The following is a 16,428-nucleotide window of genomic DNA, read 5'->3' as shown; positions in this document are numbered from 1 at the left end:
TAATGTGGTTTCTAATTATTAATTTATTCCAGCAGAATTAATACATACAACAAACGATATTCCGTGATTCAGCTTATATCTTTAATTCACTTTATACTCGTTCATTCCTCTCGCTCGTTTTCCTTTCATTCATCTTCATAGTCTCGTTCAGAATTTCTTAGCTAAATCCTAAATTACCCTTAAAATCTTATATGCCAACGCAGTAATTTGGCAGATCAATTACTCAGAAATTAAAATGCTTTAACATATCTCAAACTTGGGATAGAAAAAATTGAACAATATGTTTACTCAAGACTTTTTAATGTATTTGTGTTTCATAATTATATTTATAGTTGTTCCTTATTCTTCCTCTTTTTTTTTTACTAATATAATGCATGGGATGTGACGTGCTTTCTGACCTTATACGCAAGTGCTATTAATATGTACGCGTATATGTATTTTAGTATATGTAGTGCAGTAGACTGTAACTCGACAAGTATGTACAAAGTATATTTATGAAACAATCACGGTATTATCAAATTCAAATCTAAATCATATTTTTATAGTCACCGGCGTGACATTTTAATAAAACTGTCGATTCCTACAGAGTCGAATTACGTATTTATTACGTAGAGTTGTATCACCGTGTATATTATAATATTTAAGTATCAAACAGACTTCGTGCCTCTGTTCTCTGCAACGTGGTACTTACACAATACGATATATCTGTTTCTTTAAAAAATTTGAACTGAAAAATTGACGATTAAAGCTTGCACGTGTAAAGAATCTTGCTTATTCAGTATGCAAACCCATGCATTACAATAGCATGTAAAATCGTGTAAGAAATGAAATCTGAATACATCACGTGAATGTCAGTCTTAACTAAGATGATTGCCATTGTTCGTCATATTTACGGTACTCTTATATGACGATACTCTGTGTATTCAGTATGCAATCCTAACTGAAATCCCTGAATTCACAAATACACATATCGGGCGGGGATAGGCTTCCAACTAATTAAGTCTTTCCGGCATCCATTAGGAAAATATTGATGCAAAAAGAAGTTGTGAATAAATTATGCCGAACGATTAATCGCTCGAATTAATTAGCGTACCTTATGTTTAAACTGCATAAATTTATGTAAACCTATATTGGTTTCTTAAATAAGTTGTTATTTTTGTTTCTATTAAGTAAAACGTACTTATCGTTACGATACGATACACACGCCGGTCGATGAAGAAATATAAATCATGCTCTTAATTAGCTTAAGAAAATAATTTATGCCGCTTTCTACAAGGACCGTATATGTATAAATACAAAAACATGATAATCTTGATGCTAAACGCCGAATGTACATATAATAAATACAGCAATAATGTAATTTAGATGTAACGTATTACGTCTATATGTATGTGTGTGTGTGTTTGTCTTCGTTACTTCGTCAAGTTATAGAGCATCTCCTCTTCTAATAAAATTCAGCTAGAAATTGTAATTTACGAAAAATAATACAGCGCGCATGGACCTCGTCGAAAGGTAGTGATGACTTGCGCTATTACAAATTCTCGATTGAGCCACTGTTTATCAACCATTTACTATTCAAGCTGCAATATAAATTATTTTTGTAACAATCATTATATCTAGAAATCCGATATCTAGATTTTAGCAATCTGAAAGTTGCGAACCTGTGAATCCCTGTGGTGGTTGACCTGGTACTGAGTATTGTGGTCTAAAATTTCCAAAATTAGCCGCACCAGCGAATGTAGCCGGCAGTTGTCCGCCGGAGAAACCGGCTGGAAACTGTTGCGCTAACAGCGCTGCTTGACCCGACTGAGAACTGCTACCACCTGGTGCGGTTGCTGCCAATCGACTTAATATCGACCTCTCTGACATTTGAAGTCTTTGAGCAACAGGTGGAATGCGAGCTAATGTTGCTGGTAAACGACTCACGTCAGATTTCATGTCAGACAACAGTTCTTCCAATTGATTTAGTACCTGTAGTGAAACAATGTATAAAGGGGAATTACTGAAAGAAGACGATTATTTTCTATCCACAGAAATATGTTTACTTTATGTAACACAGCATTTGCTGGTTTATTTCCGGCAAGGCTTTCTTTACTAAGATGTTGATGTGATTCTGCAAGGCACTCGACTTCGGCAAATCTTGCATTCAGGCTCATCGCAGGGTGATTAGGATCCTGCGTTAAGTTCAGGTACGCGGCTCTTCTCAATTGCTCTTCTATTACTAATGCCTGTTCCAACAGTTTGAAACGTCGAGCTAGGAATTTGTTTTTTATTTCTAAAAAGTTACCCTTGCCTACGTCCATCTTAAATGGTTCATTTATTATTGCAAACCTGCAAAATAATATTAAAATAACACGTTTATAATAAGCATATATTTTCCTATTATTGTTTATTTGTTACCTAATATCATTTTGGATATCCTGCCAACGACCATAGCCATGTGTAACAATGCCGGCCAGTAACCAATAATCATGTCTTCTATGCCAGATTTCGTATTCACGGCCAGGTACTGCAGCTTTCTCTTCATTTAACCATAATGTGTGTAATTCAGTGAAACCACCATCAGCTATGTTGAACATGAACTTGCGCTTGGGCTTCATCGTTTCTGAATCACAATCCTTTATGTCCTTATCTTTATTATCTTTCTCCTACAATGTAATATTAGAAATCTTATTAATTGTTTCAAATAAATTACACTGATTTAACATCGAACTAGCAAGTACCTCTCGCTTTTCTGTTTCTTCTTCATCGTCTTTAACGATAACTACATCTTCCTCGGAATCTTGTTTTGTTTTGCTTTCAGAGTTGTCCACTTTTTCGTCGTGTTTCGCCACAAATTTTTCATCTGTAGCATCTGTCTTATCCTTTTCTTTATCCTGTGTTTCTCCCTCTGCATCCTTCTCTTCTTTCTTGATGTCCTCCTTGTCTTTATCTTTTTCCGTATTATTCTCCTCCTCTTCTTTAGATTCTTTTGATTCCTCCACATCCTTCGCATCAGCACTCTGTAAAATAATTCTTCCTTTACTACAAACTCATTTGGAATTATTTAAGTTTTTACGATAGACTATACTAACTTCTTTATCCTTAGGGACTTCTTTACATTCTTTTACTTCAGACGTGTCTAAATTTGACTTGTTGGAGTCAGTATTCGTACTTCCAGGGATAGTAGTTGGCGTTGGAGTTGCAGCAGGACTCGGGCTAGGTGCATTAGAAGTAGCTGGTGTTGCACTGGTACTGCTAGTTCCAGTCGCTCCTTCTCCACCACCATCTACTTTCACAGGTTCTACCGGTTTGCGAATCATTTCTGGCATCGAGTAATATCCGTTTATGTGTTCGAATTCTTGCACCTATTACATAAAACAAAAATTATTAGAAGAAAGGAAAAGAAGAAAATAAAAAATCAACTGAAGAATGTTTTACCTTTTTCCTTATTAAAGACATTACACCAATTCTTGTTAAAACGTGCTGCCTGCTAAGACCTTCTCTCGGGACACCATCGGCAAATGTTTCGGCATTATCCGCACCAGGTTCACATAAATGTCGCATGAAAAGGGAAACGTAGGCCTTGAAATTCTTCTCCGACTTGCCTCTCAGGTCTCGTACCAACCTGAAATGCGACAATATACTTTAACAGTACTTTAAATTTACTGATTGCGGAATACATTTCGAGCGAGTAACTAACCACTGAGAGTTAAACGCGTCCTGCGGTGGCATACCGTAACGCATAATCGCGTTCAGGAATGCTTTCCTTTGTCTGGCATTGAAGCCTAGTACCTGGATTTAAAAAACCATATTATAGTATATATCTTTCATTAATTTTTAAATATAAGAAAAATTATGTAAACCTACTTCAATGTTTCCATTAACTCTGGCAAGCAATGGAGGGAGAGGTCGATCCTTTTCGTCTCTTCTCTCTAATCTTCGTCTGCTTCTGCGAGATAACAGATCACCATCACCCTTTTCGTCAAAGTCATCGTCTTCTTTATCGTCATCGCTAGGAGCACTAAAATCACTATTGTAATCAGAAAGATTCTCCTGCCATGGTTGATCATCCCTTGTACTTTGGTCTCCAGTTACTCCTCCATCATTATAGTTCACTTGCTTACGTATTCGTTTACCTGAAAATAATTATTACTTTGTAATGACCAGAGAGAGGTGGAGAGGAGTATTTACAGGCAAAGAAATAAATTATACATACCTTTTCCAAGTGTTCTGGCAATGTCTTCCTGTTGTTGTTCATAATGATGTCTCAATAATTTGATCCAATAAGCTGGATCTGTGTTCTCAGCTTCCTGTTTAATAATCTCCGTGTCCGCTTCTTCTTCCGTTTCACCTTCCTTTGTTACGTACGATGCTACTTTAAACGAACTTAGATACTCGTTGGCCCAGTTTTCTTTCTGTTCGATACCTTCCTTGCTTCTGTCTAACAATTCAGCCACAGCTTTGTCATCATAATGAATGGCTTCATCCTCTTTGCCTTCCTCCTCTTTGAATAATTCCTCAGTTCCTAATACGAATTGAAATTATAGACAAATTCCATAATTTTAAATTCTATTTTATAATCTTTATTTCAACGACATTACCGAATCGTAAAATGTCGTCAAGTTCTTGTTTACTGAAATTGGCGCCTTTACCACCCATTCCAGGTCTCACAACTAAATGTGTTAACATCATTTTACGCTTCGCCACTTGTGTAACTCGTTCTTCGACAGAGTTGCGAGTTACAAATCTATAGATCATGACTTTATTAGCTTGGCCAATTCTATGTGCTCTACTAAAGGCCTGAATGTCGTTGTGTGGATTCCAGTCGGAATCGTAAATGATCACAGTGTCGGCAGTAGCCAAGTTTATACCCAAACCACCAGCCCGAGTAGAAAGTAGAAAAACAAACTGTTGCGCGCCTGGTAAAAAAATTGATTAATTTTCCGTTGATGATTCATTAAAGATACAATAAAACTATCTGCTCACCAGGTGCATTAAATCTGTCAATGGCTTCCTGTCGTTGAGCACCAGTAATGTTACCGTCTATTCTTTCATACTTATAACCCTCTCCTTCTAAATAATCTTCGAGAATGTCCAACATTTTCGTCATTTGAGAAAAGATCAAGACTCTATGTCCATCATCTCTTAATTTCTTTAACATTTTACTCAATAGAACCAATTTTCCTGCTGCTTTGATTAATGCAGACGTTTCGTAACTTCCGTTTGGTGCGGTTGGTGCTTCTTGAGATGCGGCTGGAAATAAGTAAGGATGGTTGCAGCACTTTTTAAGATCCATCATGATATTCAATAGCGACACTTGTTGACCTCCCCCCTTGGGATTCAGCGCCTCGAAGTTCCTCGTCAATATATATTTATAATATTTCTTTTGCATAGGCGATAATTCGACACGGACAATGAATTCTGATTTACTCGGCATATTCTATGAATAAAAATGATTAGTATAACTTACATATTGAATTTGTGAAAAAAAGTATATAATACATCCTACATAATACCTACATACCAACATAGTACATAATACATACCTTTAATACATCAGCCTTTAATCTCCTCAACATATGTGGTCCGAGTAGTTCATGCAACTTCTTCACTTGTTCTTCTTTCGAAATATCAGCGAATTCATTTTGGAACGCAGCTAAGTCATTGAATTTATCACGACAGAGGAAATTCAAAAGATGGAACAATTCCTCCAAGTTATTTTGCAAAGGAGTTCCAGTTAACAATAATTTATACGCGATATTATAGGACGCTAATAGTCTAAAAAATTTCGACTGGTTAGATTTGAGTCTATGCGCTTCGTCTACTACTAATACAGCCCAATCTATCGATCCTAAGCACGCAGAATCAATTGAGATCAGCTCATAACTGGTAAGAAGTACATTGAACTTAATTTGATTCGATCGGATCTTCGATGCTCGGCCACCACGAACAGCACCCTCTTCGAAAGACAATTCATTCTCACGAATCACTATACGACTGTCCTTGTCACCTGAAATATATAAATATATTAATATAAAATATTAATTAGCAATGAAAAAATCAATAAACACATTTCCATTAATTAAGTTCATATATACGTACGTACCAACGTAAGTAACACAATAAAAATCAGGTGCCCAGGTTTCAAATTCACGTTCCCAGTTAATGATAGTTGATAGAGGAACAGATACAAGGAACGGTCCCTTGCAGTGACCTTCTTTGTATAATGAATACAGAAAGGTGATAGTTTGAATGGTTTTTCCTAGACCCATCTCGTCCGCTAAAATAGTGTCTATACCTTGGCCCCATGAATATCTTAACCAATTCAAACCCTACAAAATTACGATATTATAAAAAAATCATTAAAAAATAAATACTGTAATGAAGATAAGATATATACTTCCAGCTGATAAGGATGTAACTGCATTCCAGTCTGATCCAGATATTCTGGCTGTCGTTCATACTTTTTCTTTAGATCTGTGGTAGGTTTGTCAGGTGGAGGAGTATACCTCTTAGGCGTTCTTTCTTCGTCATCGATGAGTTCACGAGTCTTCGATTTCTTGCCTTTACCTGAATATAATATATGTGTCCATTTCACAGCTCATAATGGTGATTGTAAAAAGAAAAAATAAATTAACCGACTCTTCTCACCCTTCTTGCCCTTGCGGGACGAACTACCATCACAACAGTTTGCAGCTCTGAGATCCAAGTAATATTCGATAGCTTGCTTTAACCCAGGAATATCTTCATGCTCATCCTCCCAAGTTGCCTGATCGTATCCTAATTCCCTCCATTTAACGAGATACGTCGCTCTACCATCTCTTGAAAGCCTATGATTAATTACTCGATGCACTACAAGCCACTCTGGCCGAACTCCGTAACGATAGAATCGCTCCTCTAAATTGTATTCATCCCTATTAGTTGCAACGTCCTGTTCTTTTAAACGTTTTACTCGGGAATCGCTTTCGTCTAATGGTTCCTCCAACTTCGGTGGTTCGTCCATATCATATTTTCGTGAATAATTTCTAAAGATCACAGTAAAATTTAAAACAATCATAAAAAAAGGATTAAGCATACTACCTTTCAATAAGTGCCATACCTAAACATGAGAGGATGGAAAACATCAAGCTGTAATTCTGTGATCCAGTCGCAATGCCAATAAGACATATCTGCCCATTTCACGAAGAATTCGCGTATTCTACGTTGCTTAGGAGCAGCTTTACTTGTTGATGGCTCCTCTGAAGGTGTTTCTGGACATTCCTTCCACCTCCATGTTAAGATCTTTGCAACTATCACATAAAAGATTAAATATTAGTTATGAGTATGTGATGCATAATTCTTTGTCTTAATCATACAGTACCTTTTCCACGTATAGGTGGACAAGAACATCTGGGACACTTCCAGTCGCCATCAGGAATTTCTGAAAGTGGTGGATTCAAACAATGTGTATGGTATGCGCTAGTACAGCTATCACAGCATAGCAATTCACCACCATCTTTACATATTCTACAAAATTCCATATGCTCATCATCGTCTTCAGCTGCACCTGAAAATAGAATTAATAATCCACGATTCGTTTTGATAGTTGAATACACATCAGCGTGTTGGGGAGGATGGAAGGTTTGGGGTTACAAGGAAGGTACCTGCAATACCTTCTCCTTCACAATGAGGACAACTCCATTTTCCTTCCGGAGTTTCTTCTAATTCAGGCTCTAGACACACCAAGTGATAAGCTCTAGGACATGTGTCGCATAGAATAATTTCTCCACCTTGTTGACATACTTCACAATAATCCTGATGATCAGTCTGCATAAAAAGATATAAATATCATAAAAAATTCAAAAGTTTCATTGACATAGAAAATATAACCAGTATTAGTCAAAAGCAATCTAATTATACCTGAAGACCTTCTTCCCCATCTGGAAACTTTGACGTGGTTTTTGTCTTTTTCTTCTTCTTAGTCTTATTTCCGATTTTGGTCTTTGCCTTCCTGCGAACAGGTGGTTCTGCTGGTGGTTCAACCCCACTTTCTTCTGTGTTTCCTTTGTTCGTTCCATCCACACCAGTAGGTTCCTCCGCATCTGCCAACATTTGCTCGAATTCCATGTCTGAATCTCTGTCAGTACCAACACCACTACCCTCTGCTTCCTCATCGGAGCTCCCTCGTTTGCGTTTTCCAAGTTTGATCTTCAGTGTTGGTACTTTAGAAGCTTTCTTTCCCTTCTTCGCTCTCGATCCTCGTGATTTCCGTTTTCTATCACTATCTTCGTCATCGTCTTCTTCATCTTCGCCTTCCTGGACCGCACCACTACGATTTGCCCTTGCATTTCTACTATCTTCATCTACATTTGCAGAAGATACATCCGCATCTGGCTGTGTGTGAGGATTTAACTCAGAAAAATCACGCCATTTGGCAGCCACTAACATCATAAGCTTCGACATTGGAACCTAAAAATAAGCATAACATAAAATATCAGAAGTAAATAAAATATCGAAAAAATAATCGCTTGAGCTCATTGCTTTTACAAAAAATTTACTTTTGGATTCTCTTTTGCTAGTAGTGGTCTGACATGTTGTTGAAATAATTTATAGGTAGTTAAATTCTGGAAATCTGCGTCAGTGTATTCAATTTGTACATCAGTTAATCCAAATGTGTTACAGACTTCCTCAATCGTAGGCATTCCTGTTGTGGGTTCCTGGCTAGGAGGAGCAGGTGCATTGTGACTAGATGATTTCCTGGAAGAAGATTTTCTACTTTTTCTATTTCCAGCATAGTCACTATCATCACCAGCTACATCACCAGTTTCACCGCCTCCTCCAAAATCACTTTCCTGCATAAAGAAAATATGAACATTTAAGTTATTTTTATCAGTAAATTAATTATGTTTTAGGAAATAAGATAAAAGTAATTACATCTCCAGAATCGGATTTTTTCTTTTTCTTCTTTTTCTTCCCTTTCTTATCTTCACTACGAGCTTTTCGTTTTTTTCCTTTCTTCTTCTTTCTTTCCTCTGGTTCATAATCATCATCTTCTTCCTGCATAAAAAAAAATGTTTCAAACAATGTTTATAATTTAATCAATGTGTAATGTGTATATAATATACTAACTAGTCTTTGAGATTCTTCTGCATCGGATGAACCATCCACTTGTTGGTTAATATTTGAAACTTGACCTCCAGTTTCATCTATATCGTCCTCTCCTAAAAGTTCATTACATTAAAAAATAAAGAAATTATTTTAAGAAAAAATAAAAGGACTAATTAGGACATTAAGATACAATTATCAATAAATATATAAAGTCATTTATAATACGAAATAGATAATTTTTCGAAATAAATAATGTTCTATAGTATTTCTAATATAATGATTTTCATGTATGATTGATATACTAAGCTACATTTTCACTGGCTACCTCTGACTTACATAAAATCAATATCTGTATTCATTACAATGTAGGTTCAAGAATAGTCAATGTATACATATATTTTTCCAACAAAATTAATATTTCATGTAAATCAATACTTTACAATTTGTCTGCAATAGTGTATAAACATATATTTATCAATTCTTTTAAAAAGAATGACTTCATATAATCCCACGGATTCAAATTAATCCTATATATTAAATATATGTAAATATTTCGAATCGAACCGTCGAAAGAACTATTTTCCATCACAGTACCGCGACGACATGGCACCGACAAATGTTTTGCCATTCGTTTTTCCAGAAACCCGAGTAATACGCGGCTTCAATTCACTTTAGAAAATATATTTCTTAAAAAATCGTAATACAAAATACTTGAGTCAGAAAAAGAAAGAGAGAGCAACATATAATTGGAACAAATGTTATTGGACGGGACGTTCGACTAGCAAAACGGCGGCGGACTGATAATTGCCAAATCGATAGTAACGTTTTATAACAAACCGATTTTTTATTCCTCCGAAGCGATCAAAATGATAAAACCAGCATAAATACAAGCTCTCTGTACAAAAGCGAGTTTGCGCGCATGCATAAGTCTCGTTTGAAAATTGAGTAAGCTATTAAGATTGGACAGTCGAAATGTATAAATTATTTTCGACTAATCCACGTTCGATGAATGCTTTGTAAGAGAGTATGCGTCCGCCATTTTCTTCGAAAGGGCTCACCACATTGGAGAGAGAGAGAGAGAGAGAGAGAGAGAGAGAGAGAGAGAGAGAGAGAAGCCTATATTTTATATTCATAATATTGCCGCGGATTCTGATCTCGTTCGTTCACTGATTATACTAAAAAATCCATGATCGAACCTGTGATCACGATATACCGCTGCAATTTTTAGTAAGTCCCGGAAGACGATATCCTCGAGAAGCTCGCACCGGTCGCTTATATATTACGATTAATAGTGTGCGTGTGTATAATGAATACGCACACAACCGTACCAGATGGTCGGAAAACCGAAGCTAGCATTACGAAATTACTCAAAGATTTCGCTGAAAATTAGAATTATCACTTTACATTGTTTTTTACTTTTTCTGTAAAGAAATTGGATTTTAAATAGGAATCCTCCAGATCGTTGAAAAACACACGATGAATGAAATTATCTTATTACTCCGCAGTTGAAGTAGATTAAGATTGTACTGAAACTTCTTTGCATGAGAAAACAGCGTGACCCTTTTGACTTTTTCGCATTGAAAAAACAACGGTTAGAACAAATTCAAATGCGTACATAGGATTAATTGTACAATGAAAAATCAAATAATGTAGCGTTAATTATGTAAGGGTCATGAAATATTGCGAAAACACCGTGCAACATTCAATATTTGACAAGTTTTTAATTTGTGATTGATTTAAGCAAAAATCTCACTCAAGCGTTAGAAATCATTTAGCTGTCGAAATTGATGCATCAAATCATAGTATGATTTAAAATGTAATTACTGTAGAAAATTTGTTGAAATCGTGGCAACAATTTGGTACTAATGTACCTGTAACTGTAATAATATCTAAAATAAGTAAAAGTCAGAGAACCATGTGATTTCTCTTTAACTATCGAATGTAAACAATAACCTATACTCGGATGATTATTTCGTTACATTTGCATGACAGTTAAATACAACACGAATATGTATGATACATTAAACCGTTAAACAGAATATCGTTACATGTTCGTGAGATTATTGACAATTCGAAGGTTAGTTGTTCCTTTACAAAACAATGTAAGACCTGTCGAATTGAAAGGTTAATTGTTTTCTCTGGACAATTTAACCTGCCATCGAGTTAGACAAAAACACTGGAGAAATCACGTTGAAACGCGCAACACGCGACAGCGCGTGAAAAACCATAGAAGGATCAATTGACATGGCAGCCATCGTACGAAAAGCGCGCGTCCTGCGTGCTCTCGAGGATACAACTTTCCGGTAGTATTCGTGATCAAGTGTGCCCTCGTCGCACTTACCCGCGTAACTCTCGTCCACCTCCTCATCGGATGCCATTCTTTAGTACCTCGACAAACTATACGTTCGAGAAAACACCCAAGATTATTATTAATAGTCACTCACTGACTAAGATGCTCACCGTAGAAAAATAGTACGGAAATGCGACATTAAACGTTCGTGGCTCTCGGCGTTTCAGTTTCGGCGTGCCGTCACACTCGTACGTGCACCGATGTGCACCTACTGGTCTACGCTTCTTCTTTCACGCGATTCGTCAGTTCTCCTCATTCTTCCCCCCCTCCCACTATCGCGTCGCGATCTTTCTCCCCCTCACTTTCCCCTCCCACCCTTCACAGAGAGTTCGTTTCTTCCCCTCTCTTTCTTTTTCCTCATCTCCCCCATTCGCCCACCGTTACATATAACGCGCTATAGCTGAATGTATACCAATGGTCTGCCCGAGTCTACCGTGTTGCATTTATTTCTTTTTACCCCTCCTTCCCTCCTCTATCCTTCATCCTCTCTCTACCCCCTTCTGATTCCGCAGAATATATGCTTTTTAATTTTTAGAAAAAGAGATCTTTTTCAATAGCAATGCATTTCTGTGTACTAGTCGCTATACTGACCCCTACTCTTACTTATTTTTCTCACTTTTTCATTCGTTACGTTTTTAGTTGTTTTTATTGCCGATGCTTAAAAATTTCATCGATTCGGAATATATTTACCTTCATTATAAGATACAACCTTTTCATAAAGTATATATGTATACATACATATGTAGACTATGAATTTTTATGAATTTTTATATCTTTATGGACATAACTAAGGAAATGGAACCTAAATAGAAATTTATCTCATCTACTAAATACTATAATAAATACTCTACTTTGAACATTTTATATATTTATACATATTATATTTCCCATAGATGGATAAAAATCTGCAATCTATACATATGTATATACATATCGCATGATATATGCCCGCTATTAAGAAAATTAATATATTGTAAATTTTTGATGATTAGTTCTCTGGAATTCCACCATTTCAGTCCAATATAAATTGTACAGTTGCAAACTGTAATAGTATGCGTATACGGATTTGCGGTATGATTAATGGCCGAGCAGTTACATGCACGTACTATTATATACATGTATATATACATGTATATGTATGCTCGTGTATCGACCTTTTTGATGGAGACAAGATAACCGAACGCAATCAATGTGTATTTTTTTTACCTGAATATGATATTCATTTTTAATTAGAAAAATACATATAGTAGCTCACAAATGTATTAGTATACTTTTTATGTACACATTTAAAAATTTCATTAGCGCTATAATGATAATTATATGGGTATAATTAAATGATTCTAGAAATGTATACAGAAGTTGCAAGATATTCAATACAAATATATATTTTGCAGAGATAACAAAAGTATTCAAGCAGGCAATATTAATAAATCTAGGTTTAATTCAGTGGAACCACTTTTAATATAATACATTATATGTTTAAGTTGACTATTCATACCGTATATTAATTTTTTACTAAATATAAGTTTACAGTAAATATCCTGTAACATATACATATATATATATATGTTACATATTTCGAAATTGAATTCAAATTTTGTCCATATACTTATGGCAGTCGCGTCTCATTACAGTGTTAATAAAATTTTTAAATGTTTCATATAACACGGACAATATAGGAATATATGTTTTCTGTAGCAAATGTACGAGTAGCTTTGTGAGCCACTGCACGTATATATTATAATACACATGAGCCGCCGATTTTCTACGGTTACTCGTTTATTACTCGTTAATATTAATACGAAAAATAATAAGGGCGACTAGCACACCACGGAAAAATTTGAATTAGGAAATTAGTTATTATCGCTGTCATCAAATATATAGTCCATGTATGGTCCACGATTCTAGCACTAAATATATATCTACGATTCTTTATCTAATTTCATTAATTTTTCGACCTTTGTTCCAGAAAAACATAACTCAACTGATTTTAGTTATTCAATTCATCTTCATAATACTTTTTATTAAATGAAATATATAAATCTAGTGAGAAAAATATACGTGCGATTCATGTTTATAAATATTAAATTAGATTAATAAAGGCTAAAATATGTAACGATCCTTTTTGATATTGAAATTAAGTTGTAAATTAACAAAGGAAATTCTACAGGGAAGGAATGCAAATATGGCATGACCTAGAAATGATCTGGCCCTACACATTGAAATACTGTAGATTTCTGAGTTGTTCTGTACATGACAATCGTTTTAGTCTCAGACAAGTATAATTTCGCTTTGTAGCTACAGGAATTACTAAACAGTTTACTCTCAAAATTAAGTAGATTTTCAGGTATTAACAGGTATCATTTCCAGATCGCAAATTGCAGAATCCCTGTACAATAACACGTTGTTATATGCGTTTACACCTCTTTATTCATAAGTGCTAGAAATATGAATTATGTGTACCGATAGAGGACACGTTACATGCTCTGCTGGAGAGATACGTACCGTCGTATAACGTGAGGATGAAAATTTTATTTATACGTCTCGTACGTAACAATCTATTTACAGATGATGAAATACATACATATTATGAAGGCCTTCGTATACAAAACGAAAAAGTCAGAAGAAAGCAATTGTAATACTCTTACGTATAATAAATTCACTCTTCTTTCTAAAGCCTGTAATACTAATTTTATAAAACAAACATGTTTTATGTATATCACTGAATTACAATTTACAAAAAGATATAATAAATCGTCTTTAGGAATGGATAGAAGCAATACTGTATGGAATGAATTAGTACCTTTGAATTTTAACAATAATTAATAACCATCAATCGATGTTAGAAAATTATTGTACATATTTGGAATATTTAGATTCAAGCCTTTAAGATTGTTAAAACTGCTTTTTTAACGAATCAAATATGAATAAAGTTTTGATTTTATGCAGTTCGATTAATCGTGAACAAAACTTTGTACTACATCTTTTTATATATTAATGAAATCTAATTCCTCGTCAAAAATATTTCGATCTAGAATATATATGGTACATATCTATGCATAACTAGAGATATATATATTTGTCTGTAACAAATAAAGAAATAGATAATCATAAAAATTTCTTGTCTCGATGGAATACAATTACTTGCAAAACTTCTGATGAATGTCATCTATGCAGTTGTCCATACAAATCAAAATAGATTTGCAAAGATAAAAAGGTATACGTAATGCTATTGTATAATCATATATTAAGATGGAATATTTAGTTTGCTCAACCATAGTCGACGCTTAAAGCACTCAGTCCTTTCTTCTTTATAGCTTCTGCCACAGCTCTTTCTAGAAAATTCTCTTGTTGGTCATTCTCGTCAATTTTATCCAAATCCCAGTCAAGCCTATTATATTCCTCTGTGCTTTTTGAATCATTCAATCTTAATGAATTTGCAGATGTAGTAGCTACAGAGTTTTCAAAATTTCCAACATTTTGTATGTTATTAGGGGGGCAGGAACAGTGCACATCAGTGTATTCATTATTGGTCCAATACCCTGGAGCTTTGTCACTGTAAAAAGCATTGGATTGAGAAACAAGTCCTGATTGTCCAGATTGTACTAGACCGTGATTACGAATTGCCATCATAACTGCGGTGTCTTCCATATCGTTTCCTCTAAACAACTGAAATCTGGACTCCTCCACGGAATAAGAGGATGAAGTTACCATAATGTAATTCTCTAATACTACATTAATGGTATTATCCACATATCCTTTGGCCACCTGACAAGCTTGCCATCTTTTCAATTTTTCCCTTGCTTGTCTCTCTGCATCGTCATATTCTACATTTTCTGTTTCTTGTACCATCTCTTTTTTTCCTACTGAATTTTTTTCCTACAAAATGAATGCTTAAATGGAACATATATTTTGAGAAATTAAATGATCACACTTTGTTCATTTCTATTTAGAGAAATAAAACATAAAATTAATATATAAGATGATTCATATGATTAATATAAAGGACAGTTTTATCTCTTCTTCTATCTTAATTTTCATGTTTTTTAACATGTCTGTCTCATGCCTTAATATATTGCATATATATTCTGCATATATAGCTGAAGCACGTTTTGATTTATGTAAAGTTTATAATTTTTATCTTCCCGCTTTTGGAACAGTAGTAGACTTGTAAAAATAAAATACTGAAAACTGAAATTCAATATTAATAAATTGATATTGATAAAGTTGATAAACTTTAAATAATGTCAAGGTATGCTTTAATTATAATTATAACAATGCTAAAGTATGTAATAACTGTAAAGTATATTGAGGCACAAGACAGATACTTTGAACATTTTCTTTAATGATCCATAAATTAAAAATGAAGGAATATATGTGACATATATGCATATAATGTCTTTTACTTATTTTAATGTATAGATTCACTCTCTAAAGTATTGACATGTATTTATGAATCACTCTATATATCATTAGAATAATTTAATATAATATTTAATTTATTATAACTATACGTAATAGTTACCATATCCCAAATCGTCTCGTTGCCTTTAAGTCGTGTACATTGCCGTTTCGGAGGAGCTGGCCTTTCATGATCGTCAGTATCTGATTCCTCGATGTCAGTCGCCATTTTCTCTATTTTATACAGAACTGTATCGTTTTCTTTTCAAACAACTTAAATAAGAATAACTAATTCCAACAACGGTACTACTAAACAATCATCAAGCAAAGAGTCTGACCGACGTTACAAAAATTCGAATCACTTCCACCAACTTTCTTTGACATCTTTCTCTTGAATAATAGTGATAAATCTTTGTCGTGCATTCAATTAACTTGAAATAACTTCGACGTTTCTGATTATACGCAGTCTTTACAATGTGAGTAGATCGCAGTATAAAAATTGAATAATAATCACGAGCGAATCGGTTAGAACACAAGAGGACAAATACCACACATAATCAAATGGCAAGAATCGTTTTGACAGCTTCAAAATGGCTACTTTACCATTA

The 16,428-nt window shown here is 34.6% G+C and overlaps 2 protein-coding genes across 5 annotated transcripts; both read right to left on the bottom strand.

The window, feature by feature from the left end:
* LOC126925372 (chromodomain-helicase-DNA-binding protein Mi-2 homolog) lies at nt 1-11,654 on the bottom strand. Of its 4 annotated transcripts, none has more exons than XM_050740832.1 (24): nt 11,411-11,654; nt 9,091-9,182; nt 8,896-9,018; nt 8,520-8,813; nt 7,882-8,430; nt 7,626-7,788; nt 7,343-7,528; nt 7,082-7,271; nt 6,634-7,007; nt 6,383-6,552; nt 6,089-6,314; nt 5,529-5,992; nt 4,969-5,422; nt 4,584-4,901; nt 4,199-4,507; nt 3,850-4,118; nt 3,683-3,774; nt 3,421-3,625; nt 3,075-3,347; nt 2,724-3,002; nt 2,401-2,648; nt 2,046-2,331; nt 1,662-1,971; nt 1-1,580 (listed from the first exon to the last, which is right to left on the bottom strand). In XM_050740832.1, the coding sequence occupies exons 1-24, from the start codon at nt 11,445-11,447 to the stop codon at nt 1,576-1,578; spliced, it is 5,916 nt and encodes a 1,971-aa protein (XP_050596789.1). In that variant the 5' UTR covers nt 11,448-11,654; the 3' UTR covers nt 1-1,575. The 4 variants fall into 4 exon arrangements, with proteins under 4 accessions (XP_050596789.1, XP_050596790.1, XP_050596786.1 ...); XM_050740833.1 differs by having other exon boundaries at nt 3,421-3,607; nt 7,635-7,788; XM_050740829.1 differs by lacking the exon at nt 11,411-11,654 and adding an exon at nt 9,634-9,862 and having other exon boundaries at nt 6,625-7,007.
* A 2,169-nt stretch (nt 11,655-13,823) lies between these two features.
* Nucleotides 13,824-16,397, bottom strand: LOC126925392 (uncharacterized). The gene is made up of 2 exons (XM_050740887.1): nt 15,945-16,397; nt 13,824-15,298 (listed from the first exon to the last, which is right to left on the bottom strand). Exons 1-2 carry the CDS (start codon nt 16,047-16,049, stop codon nt 14,690-14,692), a joined length of 714 nt encoding a protein of 237 aa, XP_050596844.1. The 5' UTR covers nt 16,050-16,397; the 3' UTR covers nt 13,824-14,689.
* Nucleotides 16,398-16,428: the final 31 nt, after the last annotated feature.

This window comes from Bombus affinis, chromosome 16 (assembly GCF_024516045.1).
Source record: "Bombus affinis isolate iyBomAffi1 chromosome 16, iyBomAffi1.2, whole genome shotgun sequence".
Lineage (NCBI taxonomy): Eukaryota > Metazoa > Arthropoda > Insecta > Hymenoptera > Apidae > Bombus > Bombus affinis.
Note: the sequence above shows the minus strand (reverse complement) of the source record. Positions and strands in the feature narration are given on the sequence as shown.

Bases quoted from the DNA above. Each gene is read 5' to 3' on its own strand.
- LOC126925372 (XM_050740829.1), bottom strand. From the start codon at position 9,697: ATGGCAAAACATTTGTCGGTGCCATGTCGTCGCGGTACTGTGATGGAA. The intron at 2,649-2,723 runs GTACTTGCTAGT...ATTACATTGTAG, and splicing joins AAGAAACAGAAAAGCGAGAG to GAGAAAGATAATAAAGATAA. The intron at 1,972-2,045 runs GTAAACATATTT...GTTTCACTACAG, and splicing joins CAAATGCTGTGTTACATAAA to GTACTAAATCAATTGGAAGA.
- LOC126925392 (XM_050740887.1), bottom strand. From the start codon at position 16,049: ATGGCGACTGACATCGAGGAATCAGATACTGACGATCATGAAAGGCCA. The intron at 15,299-15,944 runs GTAACTATTACG...TTCATTTTGTAG, and splicing joins ACGAGACGATTTGGGATATG to GAAAAAAATTCAGTAGGAAA.